The sequence below is a fragment of the Balearica regulorum genome, chromosome 1, assembly GCF_011004875.1.
Source record: "Balearica regulorum gibbericeps isolate bBalReg1 chromosome 1, bBalReg1.pri, whole genome shotgun sequence".
Lineage (NCBI taxonomy): Eukaryota > Metazoa > Chordata > Aves > Gruiformes > Gruidae > Balearica > Balearica regulorum.
The window spans coordinates 1,674,831-1,699,552 of NC_046184.1; the positions used below are offsets into that span (position 1 = coordinate 1,674,831).

Genomic DNA, 24,722 nt, shown 5'->3' on the forward strand with positions numbered 1-24,722 from the left:
TCCACTGCGGGACTCCGCGTCTCTCCCTGAACCCCGCACGCTTTAATCCTCCACCCCACTCCCGACGCTCTATTTTTCCAGTCGGGCGACGCGCAGAGCAACGGTGTTCTCGCGGCGACCTCTCGTTCTCGTCGTTGATTGGTCGAAGAGGGGAGGGTGGGGCCTGCTGCTGGCTGCCGCCTGGGCTCTCCCTGAGGAGAGGAGCGGACCGGGGTCATGTCGGCGGCGGACGGGGCCCGGGCGGGTGTCAAGGAAGGTCCGGCCGGTGCGGCGGGTGGTGGCTGCGGCCTCCTCAACCATTTCGTGCAGTTGTCGGGCAGGCCGCGCTCGGCGGGTGAGTGGCGGCCGGTTCCGGGGAGGTGGTGTGATCCCGTTCCCAAGGCCTCAAAGGTGTCGGGGATCGGGGCACCCCCGTCCCCGCGGCCCTGAGCGGGTGGGTACCCCGCAGTTGTGGGGGTTACCACGTCCCCGCGGCTCTGGGATGTTTTTTTGGGGAGGCTGGGGTGCCTCGTGGACCCGGGAGGGGGGAAGGTCACGCCATCCCCAAGGCTCGGGGAGGGGTGTGGGGGGGGAGCCGGGAGCCCACGGTCGCGAATGGGAGTGGTCACCCCTTTCCAAAAGGTCTTGGGGTCTTGAGGGGAACCCACAGTCACAAAGGTGGGAGATCACCCCCCTTCTACGACCCCCAGGGGGTGGCGGTTTTTCCCTCCCTGCCCTGGCAATCTCAGCGCTTTGGGGGGTGGTTGGATGCCCCACGCAAGCAGCACATCGTCATCCCCATGGACACGGGGTGTGGGGTGACAGGGTACCCCACGATCCCTGGTGGGCGGCCAGCCCCATCCCAGTGACCCTGAGATCGTGGCTGGGCCTGGGCTAAACCACAGTGACACCCGCCCGCCCCCGGTCCTAACGTATCAGGTTTTTGCATTGGGATGGTCCAGGCTCCCAGAGGGTCCTTGGATGAGACGTCAGCCCAGTCCTGTGCCCTGGGAAAGGTGGTTCTTTCTCTGTTCCACCTTGCTCCTAGCAGCGTTGGTATGTGCGTGAGAGGGGGTACCCCACAGGTTACAATCGCAGGAGTGGGGAGGTCATCCCCATCCCAACAGTTCTGTGATACTGGGAGGGATGTGGGGCACCCCATGGTTCTGTGATGGGGTGGAGAGGGTATTCCTAGTTGGTTTGGGGTATCCCCCCATCCTTATTTTCAGAGCACCCCCTGCCCTCAAGGGCCACATGGTGCTGTGGTGCTGCCCCCCAGGAGGTGGGTACCGCAGGCTCAGGGCATCCTTTTCTGTTCTGGTTGCCCCTGGCCCCACCACTCAGATCCCTCAGGAGGGAATGCGAAGCCCCTCGCTGCCTTGCGGGTAGGAGCTTGTGTTCAGTGTGTCTGGAGCACTAGCAGTGGCTGGGAACAGATTTTCAGACCAGGGTCTGTGTTTCTATTCCCGTGAAACCTGCCACGATCTGGATCTGCGGCAAGGACCCCTTCGAGCCTCGTGCAAGACCTCCGTGAATTTGCGAAGTGGCTCCACATCTTCTATTTTTAGGCAAATTCTCAAATGTGTTTCCTTCCTTCTGTGATAAGGGTCTTTTTTGGTAATACAAGATCTGAATATCTTCACATTTCTGAATTTTAATCATTGGCTTGAACTAACTGGTACCACATCCTCCTGACTGGGTTGTAACGATCCTGCTTTTGGCTACGGATTACGTCCGGATGTGGAATCCTGCCCTCTGCTACCCGTGATGGGGCAGATACTGCAGCCCCGGGGGGAAAACTACCCCTGTTCAGCTCAGCCTTAGCACTTAAGTCCAGCTTTAACAAACCCAGAGCTGACTGTCAGTGTTGCTAAAAAACTACCTGATGGAAAAATCCCATTTGAGTTGATTGCTGGAGTATTCTCCCCGTTTGACACCTGTTAACATCCTATTTATAGAGCTCCAGCAGCAGCCCTTACGTAACTGTTGAGATAGAGCGGGAGGAATATTTTTTTTTCCCCTCTTTTCATTTCCTCCAACCAGGTTTGTTTTCTTACCTCCCTATTCTCTTTCAGAGTTTCCATTGTTCCTTCCTTTCCCCCCACCATTCAATACCCTATACTCCTTCCATAAAGCATGTTGTCTCCTTTTAATCCTGTTTTTCTAAGTAATTACTGTTGTCAAAGTACGTGAAGAGCTCATAGCACACTTTGGTGTTGGATGTGTTCACTACGTCCCTCCCTGCAGAGCTCCTTTGCTCCTGCTAAGCTGTGTGTCATTTCACATAGATCTGGGCTATCTCTTGGTTGAACGCGAGAGCATATGCCTTGGTTTATGTGCTGGTTTTGTCACACTCTCCTTTTCCACCTACTTGTAGAAAAGATTTTCAACTTTTGTCACCTTTTGCACTCTGGAGAATTTCATTTGTCCGGGGAAATGATTACAAAAGGTAAGCAGGTGGCTAGCGGGACCTGGTGCTAGTGTTGTGCTGTTCTGTTTGCTTTTTCAAGCAGAGTATTTCTGTTGAGAGTTTCTCAATAGGAACATTTCTCAAGCAGCATCTACAAAAGAGACTTGTTGATGGCTTAACAGCTCAGAAAAAAAAAAAAAAGCAATTTGTTTATATGTTTTTGCTGCCTCGTGATAGGTAAAATTGTATGTTGGGTAAGGAAAAGGAAGGAACTGCTTTTAGATGTTTGTAAGATTTAGAAAGATCAAAAATGTCAAATATAGGTGGGGTGTGGTTTGTTCTCCTCCTCATTGGAAATCTTCCTGTCCACATTTTAATTTTTTCAGTGTTTTCATCAGACTCTTGGGGTTAAGTGGGTAGAAACAATCTGGAGACCTAAACAGATCTTTGTCTCTTGCATGCTCAGCATTTATGCTCTTGTCTTGAGCTATAATTTTCCCAGTGTACCAGTCGCAGTAGAGGTGGGAATTTTTTGTGTGTGGAGAGGGTCAGAGTTTCTAATATGTATTTAAAAAAAATACAACCAAATATCCTGAACTCCTTTGTGTCATGTGAGGGAGCAAGCCTGAAGCCAAATCGGATCCTGGGCTGTATCTGCAGGGGCATGACTAGCAGAGAGAGAGAGAGAGATGGGATAATCCCACTCTGCTCAGCACTTGTCAGGCTGGCCCTGGGTGCTGTGTCCAGTTCTGAGCCCCACAAGTCAAAAAAGATGTGGACAATCTGGAGAAGGTCCAAAGGAGATGGTTGAAAGGCCGGAGAACCTGCCCTATGTGGAGAGGCAGAAGGAGTTGGGTCTCCTGTTCCTGGAGAAGGGAAGGCTCGGGGGACACCTCATCGTGGTTTCCCAGCTCGGAAGAGGACAGAGGGTCTGTCTTCACAAGGAGCTACATGGAGAAGACAAGGGGCAATGAGTGCACGTGGCACCAGGGAAGGTTTTATCTAGGTGTAAGAAAGATGGTTTTTACAGTGAGAACAGTCACTGGAACAACCTCCCCAGGGACATGGTAGAGCACCTGTCACTGGAAGGTTTCAAGGTGCAACTGGAGAGGGTGCTGGGTCCCTCATCTCGGGTCCCTTTCCCACGAGATGTTGACCAGATGATCTTTCCAGGTCCCTTCTGGCCTGGGCTGTTCTACATTTCTCATTTTCCAGAATTCCTTTCTTTATTTTCCTTTCACACACAAAAAAAAACCAAACCCAAACAATCCAAGGAACACTCAATAGCGTAGAAACACACCACAATCTGTAATATATATATTTCTGGGGCAAACATCTCCTCTTTTGCTCCAGTTTCTCAATAAGAACAGTTCACTCATAAGGACTCTATTTTATTCTCCGCTCTGGGATGCTGTATCCTGTATTATAATCCCATTCCCGTTTTACTAATCATGGGAAATACCGACAATCAATTGCATGCTTGTAGAAATGTTTGAAATATGTGATTGCTACAAAGAAGTTTGAAAACAAAAGCCTTCAAGAAGCAGGATAAAGAAGCAAACCCATTCTGGATGTCAATCCAAACCCGAAAGCTCTCACAGCTGGATGTGAGAATGATCGTTCTCCTAGAAACATCGCTGTAGAGACTTCAAATATTTGAAAGGCTCTTGGCCGGTGGCCTGTGGGTTGTGTTTGGCATCCTTGGCTGGATCCTCTGGTTTCTTCCAGCTGCCCTTGGCCTCAGGCGGAGTCATCGTCCAGGCGTCGGGGACCCAGGCGCAGCTGTTCTCTCTCCTGGGTGTTTTTCAGGCATGGGCAGCCTGCCACAGAAGGGAGCTGTGTGATCTGGAGAGGCTGAACGCAGCTGGATGACCGAACAAGTTTTAGACCTTGTTCTCGGCGACACGTTCACATCCTGCTTATCCAAACGTTTGTAAGGGACTCTAATTACATAAATTACAAACTTATTTTGTCTGGATGGTATGAAAAAGATGAAGCTTTGAAGACCGGAGTCAAAGTCAATATTGACTTGTCCTGTTCTCTGTCTCAAAAGCTAGCAGTGCTTTGGCTTCAACCCTTGACCTAAACGTCCTTCAGAAGTCTTGCAGAAATCATAAATGGAAAGGAAGATATTGAAGCCTGCTATTCTGGATGTTGAAAAACTAGGTAGGAGGGAAAATAATATTGGTACTGTCTTTGCTGCTTCTTAAGGCTTTATAAAGAGGATGCGTACACACACACACCTTAGCTCTTCACCACTGGTATGTAACTTTGAAAAGATGGGAACCAAAAGCCACGCTGTATTTGTTAGGTTTACATCCTGTAGTTATTTAGTTTGTATTTCCAAAAAAATTAGAAATTATATTTCTAGTAGTAACAATAGTAATGTTGCGGCATAATTATGCCACGTGATATGGCCTTGTGCCGGGATTAGTAGGGTTGAAGATCACAGACTGATGGAAAGAGCCAGCATGTTTGGATCAAGTCTTGTGAGCAGAAGACCCTACACCCTGGTAACAGGTCAAAGTTGGTGCGCTTGCGACTCAGTGTCCATGCCATTCCTTTTCCTGTTGGCCCGACAGGAAGAACTTTAAGAAACTCAAAATGAGGAAATGCAGACAATAGGCAGCAGGCCCGCCTAAACTTCATGGCAGCAGAAGGAAGCAAAATTCTGAGGCGAAAACATCTCACCATAGGAGCCAGAGGAAATAAAAGATGTCTCCAAACCTAGTCTGTCCTTCTAAATGAAGAACAACCCAGGAATCATAGCGAGGACTTGGCAGCTGTCGTCCTTTCACCCTCTGTGCTGTACGTAAGTGATCCTGACCGGATCACTTGGATATACTTGGTTCTTGTGGGTATCAGCAGCCAGACCCAGCTTATTTAAATATTTTGTAAAATAAAATCACCTTCCCCTTCCGCAAGATCTCACATTGAGTTTTGTTGCACTAACTTCTTGCCCCCTTTACTGTGCAAATGACCCTCTGGTGGGTATCGTGATTAAAACAGGTCGAGAAAAAAGGGAGCTTATCGAGGGTGGTGCTGGGGTTGCTCTGCTGGGAGGTGTTTGAGGCTACACCTGGATATCTGTTGGTTATGCTCCAGGAATAAATAAAACCGTGCTTCGTTCCAGGTGATCTGGAGGAGAAGGAAAGAAGGGCTTGATTTAAAATACTTTAGCATAGTCTTCAAATCCTGATTTGAGCTGCACATAAAATGAAGAGGACTCATAGCCGTACCTGCAATTAGTTTTCATCAGTAAATACGGAAATAGCAAATAGTCCTGTAGCTCTAGGACGAACATCTCTCTAGATGCTAGTCTTTAACCAGAACGAAAATTCAGAGTATTAAAACCACCGGTGCTTCGATTGCAGCCCAGGAATCTGATTTTTCATTCTAGCAATCTATTTGGGCTGAATTTTCCTGACAGAATGTGATCCTTGCTTTTTATTTCACTCCCAAATGTTTAAACTGGACGAGGTCCTCAACGTTGACCTATTTCGGGTTACCTGATGTGCATGGCAACCTTTAATCCATGAAATTACAGAAGAAAAATGATACAGCTTTGTTCAAGGAATGAACTGGGAGCTTGCACAGCATTAACTACTGAGTGCTACAACGAGAGCTCGAATCCGGATGCTTTCTCTCTACGCCATGGGATGGCTGCCTTCCCTTGCTCTGTCTTGTATAATATTGCTCAAGGAACTACAGGTAGAGCAGCATTTAATCTTTGATTTTGTAAAGCAGAATTACGTGATGGAAGCATGCGATCACTTCGGCAGGTCTGCTCTCACCCTGTCTGCTGTCTTGAGCACGCGTTGGAGATGAAGGTGCAGCTGCCACACTGTGTTGTGAGTGCCGATAGGTGTTGCTCAGATAAATTTTGGTAAATTTGTGTGTTATTGGTGACCTGGCGTTGTGTGGTGTAGTGTGGTTGAGGTGATGCTCTAAATAGATAGCTTAAAAAAGAGTGTATACTGTCGATCGTAAACATTTGGATGGCCATCACAAACTTATGGTTGAACTGCTGTCATCTTAATAAATGGTATTTTGTGTGTTTGAAGCAAACTTCATTTAGCAGTAGGAATCTGTAAGCTTTTATTTGCTCTTATTTCGTAATTTTCAAAGTCTCATAATATTAAAGAACTTCGAAACTTGATGTGTTGGTAAAAATAGGCTGCACATGTAGAGTGTTTTCTTTGAATGCATCTTGGCTGGAAGAAAAAAATGGTTGCTTGGCCTTGAGATTTAGAAGTACTGGCAACTTTTATTGGATAAACCTCTTTTCTGAAGGTTAGAAGCCAAGTGTTTCTTCTCACCTTGAATCTCACCTGCGTGTGGAAACCCTGAACTCGAGACCAGTCGTACTTTTTAACTCGGGTCGCCTACGTGAGATGATGTTGAGCGTGTACGTCTTCTGGGAGGCTGATACCGCAGGAATACATTTCACTGATTGCTCTGGGTGCCCAGGAAGGTTTGTTTTACAGGGGAAGAAACCGGCACTGAGCAACTGCCTCCCTGCGGCACCGAACTCTGAGCTTTCAGATGCCAGAGCATCCTCTGGCTCCATCCGCTGCTTTTCTTTTGCTTTTTGGCTGCTTTAACATGAGCTGGGCAAAAGCGAAAGGAAAAAACGGGGATTTGCTGCTTCTATGGAGAAAGCCACGTGCTACAAGGAAAATACAGATTCTTGGGGTCACATGTGACCCTAAAATTTGAGTGAAACCTTTCACGTTGGCCTTTAATTACTGCTTTTGGCTTTGAGGATTGTTCCCTGTGTATTCTGACTGGAATAGACAGTTCTCCCTAATTTCTGTTGCCTTTATCTTACGTGCTTTCCTTTTTGTGAATGGCAATGTCTTTAAATGGCCAAATGAGTGAGCAATAAAATGGTTGCATGAAAGAAGCAAGCAGTACATGGCAAAACAAATAAGCATTCATAAATGCTTTGACTGCTGCATTGTTAGGATCTTTCTGTAATTAAGTGACTTGGGATGGGGCAAGCAGCGGGTCAAAATATTATAATTATGCTCCAATTTCAGATGGGTCTTTAGCGATCCTTTAAGGCTGAAAGAATAAAGAGACAAAACTTTAAAATCGACACCTGCGGCTTGGAGTCTGCTGATCTGACTGTGCAAAAGTATATTTTTTTGCATCCTTAGCAAGCAAAAACACATGGCAAAGTTCAGAAATGAGGCATCCCAAAGCTGGAAAGTCTTCACAGTTGTAGCTCCAAGGCAGTAACCCAGGGAAGAGGGGTATGTGTTTGCAAGAGGAGTGTTTATTTAGTCCTGCTCCTGCCATTTCTGCTGGCTACAGCCAAATCTCTTTCTGGTAACTGTAGTGGCAAAAGAGCTTGACCCGTTTCCATTTCCAGAGTTGCCTTTTAAGCATGAGGTTAGCAATTTCACTTCATCATCTTTGCTCCCAAAGGATCTAGGAGTCATTTTTTCTGTTGCAGGTTGCTTTGGCTACACCTCATACCTGGCCCTGGCAAGGGATGATACGGGGGTCATTCTTCTTTTCTGCTTACAGGTTTCTGAGCAGATGGTGGGACAGCCCAGACCCACGGCCTCTTCCTTCCAAGGCCGGCTGGGAAAGGGAGGCGATGGTTGTGGATTTGCCACCTCAGGAGAAGAGCACTACATCGGTTTGCTGGGAATTGATAACGAGGCATGATAGTGATTAGGGGAGATTCCCTTAAAAAGAAAAATATGCAGAACCTGATGGCATAGGCAGACCTTACTCTCTGCCAGGAGCTTCTCATCGGTTATTAGATTTATTTGTGGGGTGTTTTTTTTTCCTGGCAGTGTGGTCATGATAAGAAAAGGGGTATTTTTAGGCAGGCTCTTAAAACAGCTTTGTATTCAACACTTTCATTGTTTATTTTTATTTTTAATAAATGAATTCAGCTAATTAGACCTTTTTCCCCTCCCTTGTGTAAGAAAAAAAAAAAGGCCAGCTGGCTAGCTTACTAACTCAAATAGCAGGTACTCCCGTCTTGTTTAACCTACCCAGTGAGATGATGCCAGCGTTTTTTTCTGGCAGTCATGAAAGGCATAATAATTGAATGGAAAGAAAACACCTTTGTTCTTCGAAACTTGTCTTTGTGCCGCTCTATTTGAAGCGCCTCTTGCCTTACGTTTGTGCTGCGTGTGATTCAGTGCAACCACTTGGTACTTCACAGTTTAATTTTCTTCTTCTATAACTTTATTATAGAGCTATTGAAAAGTGATAGATAAATCCAGTAGGCTTGAGCGTAGCTGTTGACATGTGTTGTGGTTCTGGGCATGCTGGTAGCATTTCATCTGCTCTATAACTTCCAATAATCTGCTGATGCCAAGGGATTTTTGTGGGGTTTTTTGGGTTTGGTTTGTTGGGTTTTTTTCCTCCAGGCCTTCCATAGATTTCTGTAGCTGTCAAGGCACCAGAGTTGGAATTTAATAAACTTTGTGTTAGTCAGAATAGGAACAACATTTGTGGACTAGCAGGTGCAATTCAGCTTTGTTGTCCTTGTAAGAGGGACATTTTGAGTGGGATTCTTGGATGCCATTCAGGACCATTACGCTTTCCTCCACTAAAATGAAGGGTTTCTTTACATTTTCTTAATGAACATCTCTGTCCTCTCCTCCTTCTCACCCCAGATCTATTCCGTATTCAACGTTTTCAGAGAGGTAGGAAACAAATGTCAGGAAACTAGGGAATAGATATTTCTGCTGCCTTTTTTGCTTACTCTCCTTCTGTTCTAATAATACCTCTTGCAGGAGAGATACCCAATTAGGAATCTGTGCTAATAAAGTCAATCTGGGCCATCCAAGCAGCTCCCTCTGAAGTCACTTAATGAATCACTTGAAAAGGGTGAATTGAACACGGTGTTAACAGGTCAGTGTGTAACGATCGCCAGCAAGTAAGTTTCTATCAGATGGCTTAGTCCTAAATTGGGATTTTCCTTAATTATGTGCCTGTTGTGATGTTTCAACTTTGTTTGTGGAGCTTCTTATTCTCTTTATGTTTTATTGTTCCCATTTCTGCCCTCAGGACCAAGGCAAAGGAATCTCCTTGTGAATGCACTTTCCCTTCCTTCTTGCTTCACTTTGGAGTCTTTAAACTGGGAAAGCAAGTGCTTTCCAAATTATATCCGTCCACTTTAAAGCCATTTTCTACAACTAACTTTACGACCTCTTTCCCACAGATCTGTCTTGACTCGGTACATGGTGCTGCTACTTTGCATGTCCGGCATCAAAGAATTCATAGTGGGGCCTGATGACTTCCAGCGTTTCACGGTGATGGTGCCTCGCTGTGCTTCGCTTAGTGTCAGGCTCTTCTTTAATCTGAGGCAGGTTCAGCTCTTGGGGAGCTGAGCTTTGCTAACTAGAGGAGGAAGTTAGCAAACCCTTGGGTGTTTCCATCTTCCTGCACCGTCTAAACTTTGTGCTTGTGTAATAGGCTTGTTGCACATTGCTAACACTGGAGCAAAAACAGATCCAAAATGTGCATTAAGAATTTAAGTAGGAGATGTGAGTCATCTGATAAAACATAATTAAATGGAAATGCAGCTCTTTATTGGAGGTGCAAGTCATAGAGCTTGTCTGCTGAAGAAACTAATCTGAATTAACTCTTCAGTAGAGTCAGCTTGTAGAGGTCCCTTCTTTAAAAAGACAGAATTAGAGGAATCTTTTTCTGAGACTTTCTTCTAAAGTGAATTAAGGTCAGTTCAGTTCTGAACAGAAGAGTTTGGTGACCATTTAACTCAGTTTAACATTGTACCATTCAGTTCATCAATACGTTTGTGAGTGTGCTTGCATAGGTGACTAAGAAGATGTGTTGGATAATTTTTTTTTCCCTGTTTTATGGGTAGATTTGTCATCTTCTCTGGGCCTCTGTGAGCAGGAGGATCCAGTCCTTTGAGACAAAGGGGTTAGTGAAGAGCAAAGCATAAAACCAGCAGGCTGGAAATGTGAAGCCTTTGGAGAGAAGTCAGTCCTTACATCTGGAGCAGGGCGTTGAGCAAACGCAGCTGGGGTCTGCTTGAATAGAGCAGATAATCTGTTATTCTCGAGTTGAGCGAAATGAAAGTGCTTGTTTTTGTGTAGCTACAGGGGTTGGCCCTGAGCTTTTGGAAACCTTGCTCTGGTTGGCATTTCCAGCTCTCCTTTCCCTGGGAGTCACTGCTGTGTAGCAGGCACAGCAGGAGAAAGCATTTTGGCCGCTCTCATCCGCAGTTTGGTGCTCAACTTAACGCTGAGGACAGTGGATTTCCCCTGAGCAGGTGAGCTGTGAATGCATGACCAGGGACAGGTATCAATTCTCCTGTTAGCTCTGCTGCGAGCACCCCTAGCTTCTGACAAGTTACTGAGTGAGTGTTTAATTAAAAAAATTTTTCCTGTAGTGCACAGAACCCTTCGAGTTGTTGGTGAGAGTAGTGGGAATGGGCAGGGAACTGGCAGCAGATGTGGTTTGTGGCAGGAACAGCTGCGTGGGAAGGTTGGTTCTTTCTGACCATATCCGTTGGGTACTTGCAAGTATCTGACACCAGCTCTTGCTTCTGTGTCTTGAAAATACCTTGAAAAAAATTGTTTTAAAGGTGGGAGACAGGTTTCTAGGTAAATGGGAAGAGGTGAAGCCAGCTGGGCTGTGTATGGGCTCAATGTACCCATCTTGCTATCTCGAGGACCTGTGTGCATCACATCTTCCCTTTTTAATTTTGAGAAGTGAATGGCAGAGAAGGCCTCCTTGGTTTTGTTTTTTAGTTTCTTTTCTTTGAATTACACCTCTTACTCTTTAGTCTGTTTCCTTTATATAAAACTCAGCCTTCTTCTCTCCTCTTCCCTCTGGAAAATTCTCACGGCAAGTGTTGTAACTAGCGGGAAATAGGATCTATAGTTAATGTAATATTTGAACACCTTTTAAATTCAATGGGTGATTGAACTAAATCCTCACTCCCCTGCAAAGTGTGTGCATCAGTGCTCCCAGTCTTCCCTGGAATTCAGCTCCCATTTCAGTTCTTTCAGGTCTTCTTTTTGGAGATCTCCAGGGCAAACACAGAAGAAGAGAAGAGCAGGATGAGCTCCCTTTGGCCGAGCACAGACCCATGAGCCCTTCGCCAGGATTTCCTCTATAGGCTGCAGAGAGGCATGGACACTTCTCAAACATGGTTTTGTTTGCAGATATCCAAGATCAGATGAACTGCTCTCCCAAAGCATCTCTGATTGAGTCTGAATGATTACCTTGATTGTAAATACCTTTATTGTCAGTGCGTTCACTTAAGAAAAGCGAATCCATCTCTTTGGATAGTTTCAGAGTTTAAAATAAAAAGCCAAAAGGGACGGATGTTTCTCTTTCCCTTTGTGAATCACCTCTAAAGCACGTAATATTTGTTTAACAGTTTAGTCCAGCACTGAGTCCAGTAACTTCCCAGCTGCTGCTATTAGTACGTGTAATATCTGTCCCTCCTCTGCACGAATGTCCACACCACACCGGGTGCCCGATGGCACAGTGTGTCTCAGTAGCCAGGCCAAAGACTACAGATTTTTCTGTTAATTCCTTAACTTTCTTCCCCTCTCTTTCAGCCAGTGCTTATTAGTTTTCTAAGTGGGGACTGCTGCGAGACACAATTATTACTGGAAACAACCCAAATCTGTCAAAATTTAGCCACAAGAGTTTGTCTGAACCCTGTAGAGCAGTTTAATTTTGGACAGTTTAAGAGTTGGAGCTTAAAGCAGCAGCAAACGGGGAACATGATTAAGCAAAACTGCTTGTGCTGAGTTAAAATTCATTATTCAGCCTGGACAAATCATTTATTTCGCCTTTCCTGTCAGAAGGATGCTCGATGCCTCATTTGTTATTGCTCCGCATGTCTGATTCACTGCTGATAATTGTAACAAGCTCTAAGAAGAAAACATGACGCTTCTTAATTAGATGCTTCACTGGGTCCCATAAAGTCTGTAAAAGAGCTGTAAGAGCAGGTGGATGGTGAAGATCGCTGGTTTGTTTGGGCGAGGGTCTTTGGGGATCTTCTTTTGATTTTTTTTTTTGTTTGTTTAGCTCTTTATTGTCAGCTGAACTAAAGCAGGCCCACCTTGAGGTGCAACAAGCAGAGGATGGGCTTGAAGGGGTGATGGTTACATGTTGAAATTCTGCATTTTAGGGGACTATTATGTATCCTCCTTCTCGAGAAAGCTTAGAGTTACTTTCACCAAAACACTGTGGTGTCGCATAGAAAAAAATGATTTTTGGAGCCTTCCTGGTTTAGTCAGCTTGAGATGTTCTACATGCCTCTCACAACCAGCTCCTTTGTTCAGGGACTTGATCGTTTTCTGTTCCTTTCATCTTTCTCATTCGTTATCTGGTCCTGTGTCCCATTGAAGAGAAACATCCACCTCTGGCACTGTGCTTGGCTCTTGCTGTGCATGGAATTCAAGCAAGCTTGGAATTACTTTTTGATCACTTGTCAGCTGAGACTTCAATTGTTGTTGTCCAGCAAGAATATTGCTGTTTAGATTTTCCTGGACTGAATCTGTCTTTTTGTCTATTCCACTTGAGGTCTGAGCTTGAATTGTACTCCCTGCTTTTATTTCCATTGGCTTTTAGGGAAAAGGGTGGGTAGGCAGAAGGTTTCCTTTTGGGAAGGGCTGCGTCTGCTGGTTGCCAAGCTCAACCTGTAGGATCTCCAATGGGTTCCCTGCTATGCTCCCTCCCAGTGTGAACGCCTTTATCTATGAGCAGATTTTACTTGCTGTATCAGACCCGCCTTGCTTAACATTTGGGAAGTCCGAGGCAAAAGAGCCCGGTTGAGATAAAAGGCGCCAGGAGAAAAAGAGAAGAAATGGGGAGAAGGTTTGTGTAGGAGGGAGAGCAAATCATTACTTTTCTTCTTTGTTCCCAACCGGCAGCTTTAAATATAAACATTTTGGAACTGTTTCCTAAGTGAAATCTGCCATACAGAAGGGGGAATTTGTAAGATCTCAGAAATAGTGTTTACAGAAGGATTGTCATGCATCAACCTGCAGAAAGGTGTCCCTTAGGCAGGTGGGGTCCAGGGGCTGGAGTGGACATGAATGAGATGGTGACGCACAGAGGCTCTCCCCATTCCTGCTCGGAGAGGTGGATCTGTCATTACAGCGCCTTTTCCTCCTGGCAACAGACATGATTCCCTACAGCTAAACACCAGCCGCTCTCGTTGGATGACCACCGCAGCGCATGTAGTCCTGACCCTCGGACACAAGCTCAGCTCCTCTGCTGACATTTCACTGAAGCTGTTTTGCCTTCTCTTTTTGCTGTAGGCCATAGATCTCCACCAGCAAGAAGTGGCCATCGTTGCGTGGCGGATAATGCCAACTTGTATGTGTTTGGAGGCTACAATCCTGACTATGATGAATCCGGTGGGCCAGAGAATGAAGACTACCCACTCTTCAGGGAACTCTGGCGGTACAACTTTGCTACAGACACCTGGCATCAGATGGGCACTGAAGGCTACATGCCCAGGGAACTAGCCTCCATGTCACGTACGTATGGAAATTCAATTCCTATGCACCTGAAGCTATTTTAATCGGTGTCCCTGGTGGAATGCAAAAGAGGGCAAGAAGAGGGAAATCTGGATCCTGTTTCCAACTCTTCTGCAAGTAGGCCTTGAGTTTGGGTTGGTTTTGTGATTTTTCTTTCCCCTTTCGCTCGGGTTGAGGCAGAGGAAAAGAAAAAATGTCAAATGCAAGAAGAGGTAGTCTTCAGGTGTTTAGCTTGATAGTTGCAAGGCACCTGCACTTTCAGCAGCCAGGTGCTCAGTGCAATCAGGTATCTCAAAGCATCCAAAAATAGATCTCTTTGTTCACTAGCCATTTTTAAAAGCAGGCTTTGGTTACCATGGTTTTAACTTGCATTCTTTCTCTTTTAGAGCATTTCAAAGCCATAAATGCGTAGTGTGAATTGTAGGGTATTTGAACAATATTGAACACTCGCTGCCTACTGTCTCCAGAGCAGGGAGTCCTTTTGGTTTACTCCCTCTCACAGCAACATGTATCTCTGCTCTATCTCTCTCTCCTAGTTGTATTACATGGCAACAACCTGCTTGTGTTCGGGGGCACCGGGATCCCCTTTGGGGAGAGCAATGGCAACGACGTCCATGTCTGCAATGTCAAGTACAAAAGATGGGCTCTGCTCAGCTGCCGAGGAAAGAAACCCAATCGAATCTACGGCCAGGTACGAAGGACAGCCCTTGTTGAGGCACTTTTGAGCATTACTGCGTACACTGCGCTGTGTGTGTCACAGAAAAGGGGCCAGAGCACGGACATCTCTTTTTCTGCTAGTAACCGGTGTACCTAAGTATAAGGAAAGGCAGGTATAATTCATAAAGAAATAGAGCGGTCTTGATTCTTTGAGATTTCAAAGGAAAGGACTAGTTTTCTTGTAGTTAGAAAAGCCAAAATGTGTTAACTAAGTGCCAGATGCAGTTGAATGAAGAAGTATGTCTCGTTTAAGGTGTGGTTGGTAGTTTCTGGAGTTGCTCTGTGGCTTCCTCAAAGCCTTTAAAACCCAAAACTGTAAGTGGTTAGTAGGTCTTATTTTTATTAGAATCACGACATGATGGAAAGTCTTAAAAGTTGTTGATGAACATGGTGTGTTAAAAAATAGATTCACTCTCACAGGAGGACTGCCATCTTTTGCTGTGCTTTCCAGTAATACTGCCGACGTACTTGTGGTGCAGGATCTATAATCCAACTAATTTCTTATTTAGATGCGTGCCAGACACTTGAGGGAAGGAAAGTAGTCTCCCCTTGTCCAGTTTCAGTTCAGGCTGGCCTTTGGCAAACAGGCACTTGGGAGCAGAAGGAGTTTACATCTCTGCTTACACCTCGGACTGCATCAGGGAACGGTGCCTGCACCACCTTCGCAGTTTCAGTTGGCTGATAGTCCATGTGCTTTGGAGTTGTACAGACTGTCTCCGTTGTTTAGTCTGACTTATCCACTGCCTTTGGGGCTTTCTCTGCTGCGCTTAATGCCGCTGGCATTTTAGCTGGTTTATTAGATTCTCTGTAACAGTATCTGTATAAGGTCAGCATGGAAGAGATTCAGGGTGAACTGTGAGTTCTAGCTCCTGGGAGCTGCACAGATCTGTCTTGTCTGATTCCCGAAATGCAGCAGCTCCACTTCTAGGTCCTCATCTTGTGACTATGGAGTTACTTTCCATTCCTACGGGCACCCCCCCGTCTTTTGTGTATCGTCCTTGTTTGCCCTTCATGTTCCCTCTGAACACGTTGATTTGTAAGTTGTGGGTGGAGCTTTGCAAGCAGTGTCTTGCTTCGGGAGGGCAGGAATTCTCTCTTTTTCAGACACCATCCTTTCTAACTGGTTTCTCTCTGTTACCTTCCAGGCCATGGCCATCATCAATGGTTGTCTCTACGTGTTTGGAGGAACAACTGGTTACATTTACAGTACCGACCTACACAAACTAGACCTCAACACTAGAGAGTGGGTCCAGCTGAAACCAAACAATATGTCCTGTGACATGCCAGAGGAGAGGTGAGAGGCTGGACAGTCTCAGAGAGCTTTTGCACTGGGGAGTCCCCACTTTTACTGGGAGTGAGAAGCTGAGAGAGCACAGACAGGACACTCTTAGAGCAGCGTTTTCGGCTGTGAACCTTGCACAACCGGTGCTCCAGCAGTCTGACACAGGGGGATGTAGGGATGGAGTGTGAAGACTTTGTCAGCACACCGCTCTCAACTGCGTGGTGCCAGAGCAGAGCTGGGGACTTGGGGCAGCTGGAGAGTGCTGAGGAGGGGAAGAGGCTCCGTTTGATCCCTGTTCCTTGTCCTGTTCTGCAGCAAGGTGTGGAGGAAGGAGGGCTGGGAGATTAATCAGTCACCATCTTTGTAAAAGAAAGGGCTGGAATATTGACAGTCATCATGGTGCTCCATAAATCATTGTACTTAAGTTCTGTGGTGCTTTGATCTCAGAAAATGCCTTCCAAGCTTCTGGGGTGCTGCTTAGATTGCTCATGAAAGCTTCCACGTCTGAATGCTCCAACCTGAGGGATACAGCACAGCCAGGCTTGGGGTGTCTGCTTAAACCACTCACATTTGATAGTGTTTCCAGAAAGCTTTTGCTGTTGCTCACTTGCACTAGTTTCTTGTGCTGCTAAAATGTCCTTCTTTGCGCCTTCAGGTACAGACATGAAATCGCACATGATGGTCAACGGATTTATATCTTGGGAGGTGGAACTTCCTGGACAGCTTATTCCTTAGATAAGGTAAGGCGATCAGAAACCTTGAGTGCTTGCCTGGATAGGAGTTTTTTTTACAGTGAAGCGTAACCAGCAAAGTTTCTTCATCTGGCTTTGCCTGATGAAAAAATAGATTAATAGCAGCAGGTTGTTCTCCTGTTTCTGTAAAACCTGGTGTTGCCACAAACATCTCCTGTTGACTTACAGATGATGAATCTGTGGTACCCAGTGACCACACTGATCTGCAAAACAGCTTCATTTCTGTCGACCTGTTATCAAAGAGTCTCATTTAAAAACACTTAGGACATCTTTCTAAATGTTGTATTTGTGCCAAAACAGGAAAGTGCCAAAGGAGGTTAAATTCCTTGAGGTTAAATTCAGATATTGATATGGTGACCCTTTTCTTGGCTTCTCCCTTAATTGAACGCTTTAATTTCTTTTCTTGTGGTAAGCAGTTTTGTCCAATATGATTTGGGGAGGGAAGAGTGAATTCATCTTGAACGCCAAAATGATAAACAAGGGGACTTTAAATAGTGCTCCACTTCCAAAAAAAGTTGAAACTGCAGCAGTTAACATGACCTTTTACCTCTCCGTTTTCTGCATTTCTTTTCTCCTTACATGCAGTATGAGATAGGTATTTCTAAATACTTTTGAGAACTGGAGGGTGTGGGTTTTCATCAGTCCAGTTTTTTTAAAAGCAGTATTCTTTTTCTTCAGGTGTGGGGCTCAAATAGCAAAGCCTGAGATGAAAGCTTTCGTAAGCTGGTACACTTTGAAGGTGATTTTATACCTGCTTAGTCACTGGCTGCGATTAGCTATTTTTGGTTTTACACTTAATGAAAAAGAGGTGTTATTTATAGTGGCTCCCTGGGTCAGAGCCTGTAATTGCGTCAGTGCTGGGAGAGCCAGGAGGAACTAATGGCTCCTCTTTGTCTCTTCAGATCCACGCATACAACCTTGAAACCAACACCTGGGAGGAAATTGCTACAAAACCTCATGAAAAAGTCGGTGAGTCTGGAATTTCATGTGTCTTCCCCTGTCAACCAGAGAGTGACCAAGGTGCTCAAAGACGCTGTTTGCTGGCAGGCTGAAAGCCTTTTTCGTAACCTTGCACGATATGTGACTTACCACTGGCTTCAGGACCCTGCTTTTTTAGAGCTTTAGCAGTGAGCACTAACCCATCTGAGCATATTTAGCAGTCTGGCTTCTCTCCCTCCCTGGGTGGGAAAGATGATAGCGGCTGGCTCTCCTCCCAGAAGAAGATACACATCATCTCTGCTCCCTCAGAGGACCACGTGCTGGCCTGGTTCGCAGCAGGGGTTTCCCTGAAACCTTGTAGGCCCTTGGCTGCTGATTTTCACCACAAGCCAGAGCTGAGGGCTGGAGTCTGTGGGGAATGAGATTCCAGCACATTTCTTCTTTCCCTGGAGAGCAAGTAGGAGTCAAACCTGAAACAGCTGGTTGCTGAATTAGAGATGTTATACCTGTGATTGCAGGAAAGCAGAAGCCCCTTATAAATGAAACAAATGACTCCTCTCCATGATTATATGTTGAGATATAATCACCACTTGCCCAAGCAAGCCCTTTATGTATTATATTATTGATATTATAGTTGATTTTTTTTTATTATTATTATTCTCCTCAGGCTTCCCAGCAGCCAGAAGATGCCACAGCTGCGTTCAGATAAAAAATGGTAAGATCTGCCTCTTGAAAATCGGTGTATCTTATACAACCTAGCAATGACAAGCCTATCCTTCTAGCCCGCGAGATGCTGGCCTCCAACACACATTTGAGAGAACTGCAGGGCACACGTGTCTTTTCTGGAAGAGGATTTCTTTCTCGTTAACAGGCCTTAAGCTGCCCAGTTGGCACCACTCTTCATCTGAGGGATCTTGCTGCTGTAGGCAAATTTACTTCTGCGCTGCACAGTGCTGTCACTCTTTGGAATTCTGCAGTATTTTATGCAACATGTAAATCTCACGTGGCCACTTCAGTGTAAAATACCACATATTTCAGCCACGAGCATCCGTGGTGCTTTGCAGCTTGCTTACTTTGCAAGCTCGTGAAGAGGTATGAATGATGCCTCTGCTACAGCTTGATGACGAACCTGCTAGCTTTACAGTCCACTGTGAAAGGCAAAATGGGGCCAAGTGCTGGAAGCCAGGTTCTTTAGAGACAAGATTGTTCAGGGATTTCTTTGATAGTGGGTCTTTTCGTGGTGGTATAAATCCAAGATGCTCGTACAGAGTGGGTTACGAGGCAGGACCTGAGTCTTTCCACTGTCTAGCAAAGTGAGGGCCATTTTGTATGTTAGGAGCTGCACAGAGCTTAGTAGAGCCTTTTGTTCTTCACTTTGATCCTCCAAATGTTCTTGCTGTAAATCACTTGTGCAGCACTGTTTGAGGCACAGCTTAGAGAGGGCTCTGCACGTGCAATTTGTGTGCAATTACCCACAATTTCGAATGGTAGAGTGTGCTGTCAACTAGATTTGAGCTTCTCCCGTAGCCTCGTTGTCCTTCAGAATGCATTCCTCCAAACTTGATGAAAAACAAGTTGCTCATAATGGACTGAAGAAGGAGTTACAATATTGATCCTTCTTATCAGAACTCTTCAGATCAATTACTGAATGCTGTATGTTAAAGAGTGGGGTGATATGCCAGATTATATTTCTTAGGAGTGCTAACTGTGCCAAGAAAAGTAAGGCAAGACCTGGGAGATTCTTCCAGTCACCTTCATCTGCAGTATTTTGCAGCACTCAACCTCTGAGTTGAGAACTTGGGCAAAGCCAGGAGCAAGGAACTGCCTCTGGCAGGCAGCAGAACTAGGAGCCGGGGCTGTGGCTGCTTCCTGTGGGTTTAAAACCACTAGAATCTGATCAAAGCCAGGTACCTGTGAACTCAGGTTAGGTGGGGCTTAACACGGCTTCTTAAAGCGGGAGTTGCACTGCACTCCTGCTTCTCAATGGCATTTCACTCTGAATCTGCCATCGAGGGGCTGGGAAGTGGACATGAGCCGGAAATGTGCGCTTGCAGCCCAGAAGGCAAATCGTATCCTGAGCTGCATAACGAGAAGCATGGCCAGCAGGTCGAGGGAGTGGATTCTGCAGGACAAGAAGGACATGGAGCTGTTGGAGAGAGTCCAGAGGAGGCCACGAAGATGATCAGAGGGCTGGAGCACCTCTCCTATGAAGACAGGCTGAGAGAGTTGGGGTTGTTCAGCCTGGAGAAGAGAAGGCTCCGGGGAGACCTTAGAGCACCTTCCAGTACTTAAAAGGGCCTACAGGAAAGCTGGACAGGGACTGGTGACAAGGGCAGGGAGTGACAGGACAAGGGGAATGGCCTGAAGCTGCAGGAGGGGAGATGGAGATGAGATGTGAGGCAGAACTTCTTCCCTGTGAGGGTGGTGAGGCCCTGGCACAGGTTGCCCAGAGAGGTGGTAGATGCCCCATCCCTGGAAACATTCAAGGTCAGGCTGGATGGGGCTTTGAGCAACCTGATCTAGTTGAAGATGTCCCTGCTCATTGCAGGGGGAGTTGGACTAGATGGCCTTAAAAGGTCCCTCCCAACCCAAACCAGTCTGTGATTCTATCAGTGGCCTCTGTGATTATGAACAGTTTGTTGGAACTGATTTGGGAGGTGCTGAGAGCTCATGTTTAGGATCCTAAAACTGGATCCTAAAACTGTTTTGCAAAAGTGATAGCTGACTTCGTCACCACACGTTCTGCAGTTGCTGAATGAAGGATAGCTGGGCCTGTAAGCACCGTGGGTTTCCTCTCTTACAGATGCGTTCGTTTGTGGAGGCTATAACGGAGAAGTGATTCTGGGAGACGTTTGGAAGCTGAATCTGCAAACTTTCCAGTGGGTCAAGCTCCCAGCTGCCATGCCGGAACCAGTGTATTTTCACTGTGCTGCTGTCACACCAGTAAGTGACTCATTTCTTTCCTACGTAGCTGAAGTTCAAGCCATTTGTCCAAGCACTCTGACATTTGCGTGGGCTGTAAATAGAGCTGAACCAATGTTACCAAGGAGGTGATGATCTCCACTTGATGCAGAATCTTTAGGGAGGCCGAAGGCTGGTGTGAGGTCACTACATTGACTCCTTTTACTTTTGCCGCTGTTTGAGGAGTGGTAGCACTCAGTGTGTTCTGCTTTCTAAAAGCAGTTTTGCGGAATTTTAGCTTTTAAAGTGAATTGGCTCCTAGAAGTAATTCCACATAATTTGTGTTTGCAAAAGGAAAAAAAAAAAAAAAAAAGCACAAATACTCCCCCAGGTAAACTGGTTTTAGCCTACTGAGAACAGCCTGGGTTGAAAGATTAGCAGGCGAGCAACCTCTTTGGAAACCACTGCTCATGGGAAGGTTGATATTGCTAGAGCTTTTTCTGCCATAACTAGAAGCTTAGCGACCTCTGGTTGATAAGCAGCAGGCAGCAAGAAATGCATTTAGCTGTGCCTTCAGCCTCCTTCAGCTGATCATCATCGACTGAGGGCAGCATGCGAGCGCAGAGATTGGGGTTCTTTGGCTCTAAGAGCAGGTGTCACCTAGTTTGGAGATTTATAAATGCAACTCTTTCCGGAAAACTGTAGGCCTGATAAAAGGGTTTCCCAGGAAGCTTGGTGACTGCAGGTGGGTGCCTGGACAGCAGGAATCCCTCTTCTTCTTGTCCTGTATACTGAAGAAATGTCACTCTCAAAATAGGCCAGCAGCTGAGCTTTTCCTGTCTCTCCATATTCATGTGATTCCTGGAGCAGGGTTATGCTGAGCCAGCAGAGGGAAAGCAGCATGTCTTTGTGCGGTGTGGTTTTAGTTTAAAAAAAAACCCCAACATTCTTTTTAGCTGAAACCTAAGTATGGTTCTGTACTAATTTATTAATGCTTTGCCTCACTCCTAAAATTGATTCCTTGGGGTAGAATTCACCTAAAATACAGAGCAAAGCGCTGTAAAAGCTAGCACGTACGTGCTTTGGGGTGAGAGACGTGTCCTTCAGCAGCGTGATTTCCTCCCCTTGGCTCCGAGAGGAGCCTGGGATGACTGGCTCAGGCAGCAACACTTCTGTTACCAGCTCATAAAGGTGTGTGGGATGAATCCCGCTCTGTGCTTCACCAGCTGGGAAGCTGGAGAGTCAAATCCTGGTTTTCCTTGCAGTGTAACTCCCCTCTTCTCCTTTTCCCATCTAGGCTGGCTGCATGTATGTTCACGGAGGGGTGATCAACATCCATGAAAACAAACGGACTGGCTCTCTGTTTAAAATGTGGCTGGTGGTACCCAGCCTGCTGGAACTGTCGTGGGAGAAGCTCCTGGCATATTTCCCTCATCTAGCAACTCTTTCCAGATCTCAGCTTTTGCACCTTGGACTGACGCAGGGACTTGTTGAGCGACTAAAATGAGAACATCTCATGCTTCTGCCTGAGACACACTACGTTCAAGAAGCCCCCTCCCACCCCCCTATTTATGGATAGCGTGGATGGTCTTGCTAAGAACCTGGAGGAACCTGCTCAACGCCTTACTCAGCAAATACATCGATGCCTTCCTAGAAATTTTTACTTTAAGTTGTTGAAAATCCATTTTTTTATTTATGGAGCTCTAAATTACACCATTAATCCAAAATATTCTCTGGGGCTAATCCATAACATCCAACCATCACTCTCATCAGCACATGCTTGCAACTTAATTGGGGAGGGTGGAGAGCTTGGTGAATGTCTGAGCCCATGCTTACATGTGGCGCATTCAACTTACCATTTTCACAAGCTGTATCTAACAGAGAACATTCACTGCAGAACAACAGCCAACCTGTTCTTTTGCTTTGGGTGCTACTCACCCCCCACCACCACGCAGCTGAGCCCTCCCTCTATAAATCCGAGAACTTCTGCTTGAAGGCTTTGCATGTGTTTCGTGGGCACGTTCCCATCTCTTTGAGCTTCAGAAGACGGCTGGAACATCGCACAGGGCAGGGAGCGAAGCTTTGCCCATGCAGCTTTTCTGGTGCAGTGTGCAGTGATTTGAAACACCCTGTGTCTGTGTTCCTCACCTTTTCATATTGAAAGGTTTGCTTGGAAGACTGGTTAAAAGTTACCGCTTAATGGACTACTGTGTAGTTTACTTGGGGTGGTGAGGGGAGGGAAAAGGTTTTGCTGAATCCTTTTTAACTCTTTCTGCTCACATTGCTAACTGCAAAAAAAAAAAAAACCCTTACCCCGTAGATTTCAGAGCTGTCTTTTAACCCACAGCGTGTTCTACCCCGTGCTTGGGTGCAAGCCACCCACGCCAACTCCGTCCTGGTTATCAGCGATCGGACTCTTAACGCGTACCTGTAAGCTTTTTGTTTTGCTCCCTCCCACGCATCACGCGTTGACCTTGTTCTAGTTAGCTTCATGTTCCTCTGGGGGTGGAGGATGTTACTGGTGCGTGTGGTTTTTAATGCAGGTCCTTGGAAGCTTGTGGATCACTCATCCCAGGAAACACAGCATCAAAAAAAAAAGGGGAGAGAGAACATCTGTCCCTCTTGCTGGGAGCAGCGGTCATCTCTGCAGAGGCTGGGGAGGAAAGGGTGGCTGGCTGGCTGGCGTCTATACTGTAAGGTAGCTCTAGAGCCCACGTGTAAGTGACCATCAAACTCTCAGCAGCTCCACGTAGCTGGCATCAGGTTTGTGCAAAATCCTTTTCATTTTTAAGTGCCTTTTTAAAAAAAAAAAAAAAAATCAGCTTTTCCCACTACCTTCTCCTTCCATCAAAGGCAAAGGTTAAACTCTTGGGGTTTAGTTTCTTTTTAAGAGGTTGCATTTATGTTTAAATAAATCATAGCTTTTTTTTTTTTATGTTAATCTGAACAGCAGTGGCTGATTGAGTCACCGCTACCCAGCTTAGGGAGCGGTTCAGGTGAAGTGTTACCACTTGCCCCAACATTAAGCTTCCCCTGTTTGTGGGGATAGAATTTTTCCCCTCCTGTAGCCTCAGCTGCTGGTTTATTGTTTTAGTTTGGGGCTGGTTTTTTTCCCCCCAAGACCCAGGAAAAATAAAAGTTGGGTATCATAGCTGAAGTGTTCTCTGGTGCTTTGGGCCATGGAAACTGGTGGCAGCTGGTTGTAGTTCTGTGGTATCTGCCCCCCCCGCATTGTACCTTTGCACAAGGGCAAAGCTGGGACCCTCAGCTGCCCCATGGGGCTTTCACAGCCCCCCAACTCTGGGTTTGGGTTGGCTTCTAGCAAAGAGCCTGTGCGGCAACACACCTTTGCTCCTGAAGAGTATTGTTACCCTATTTCAACCCCTTCCCACCCTCCCTGGCTGCTTGCTGCAGCATCCCACTGCTCCTGGCTCAGGGGCTGACCCCAGGCCTTGCAGGCCAGCTGTGGGCTTGTGGTGTCCTCTTCTGTAGGACCACCGTGGGCCAACGGGCCTTTTCTCCAGCCCCCCTCTTCTGGCCTGGAGTCAGTGGCTCTCACCTCCTTGCAGAGGCTGAAGTTCTGCACTTACTCTTTGTCTTCTGGCCCCCAGTTCTGCTGAGACCTTTGTACTGGAACAGCCTGGTCACACATATGCTGGTTCTTCCCTCACCTACTTTAAAGAGCATCTCCCATCATCACCGAGGCAATATTAAAACCGGATCTCTGATCAGGCAGATGATTGCTGATCTTGGAGGCTGCTCTTCCTAAGGAGTCACTCGTTTGAAGCACGGCAAGGCTCACTGCTCCCTTGTGAGGGTTTGAGTGGTTGCCACTCCGCTGGACGTGGAGTTTTTGAACGACAGAAGCTTCTTGCTTGCTCACAGGGGCAGAGGCTTCGTTCTGGAATGTGGCTTAAAGGATAGATGACTCCAGGCTTTTCTTCATCTCCTGCACGTCTTCACCTCCAGCCCTGGTGATGTCCCAGTACTGGTTCCTCCCTTTTAAGGACAAATTAACTCCCCCTGTGCAATACCATACTCAAGAAAGCAGAGTGTTAACTGCCTCTACCAGGGCAGGGCCACGATTTCCCAAAGGGCGAGGGAAAAAGTTCAGCTTATACAGCAACTGGTGGAGGGAGAGGAGTTAAGAACATCGGCATTGCTGCCCAGGATGGGGACAGGCCACTACCACCAAGGCTGGGTCTGGCTCCAGGAGAAGTCCCAAGTATCCCTCACCC

At 46.4% G+C, this 24,722-nt stretch overlaps 1 protein-coding gene across 1 annotated transcript; it reads left to right on the forward strand.

The window, feature by feature from the left end:
- The first annotated feature begins 50 nt into the window (after positions 1-50).
- On the forward strand, positions 51-23,635 carry KLHDC10 (kelch domain containing 10). The gene is made up of 9 exons (XM_075751456.1): positions 51-334; positions 13,672-13,893; positions 14,430-14,584; positions 15,756-15,904; positions 16,548-16,632; positions 17,547-17,613; positions 18,251-18,298; positions 20,387-20,526; positions 21,782-23,635. Exons 1-9 carry the CDS (start codon positions 217-219, stop codon positions 21,989-21,991), a joined length of 1,194 nt encoding a protein of 397 aa, XP_075607571.1. The 5' UTR covers positions 51-216; the 3' UTR covers positions 21,992-23,635.
- The last annotated feature ends 1,087 nt before the right edge of the window (positions 23,636-24,722 follow it).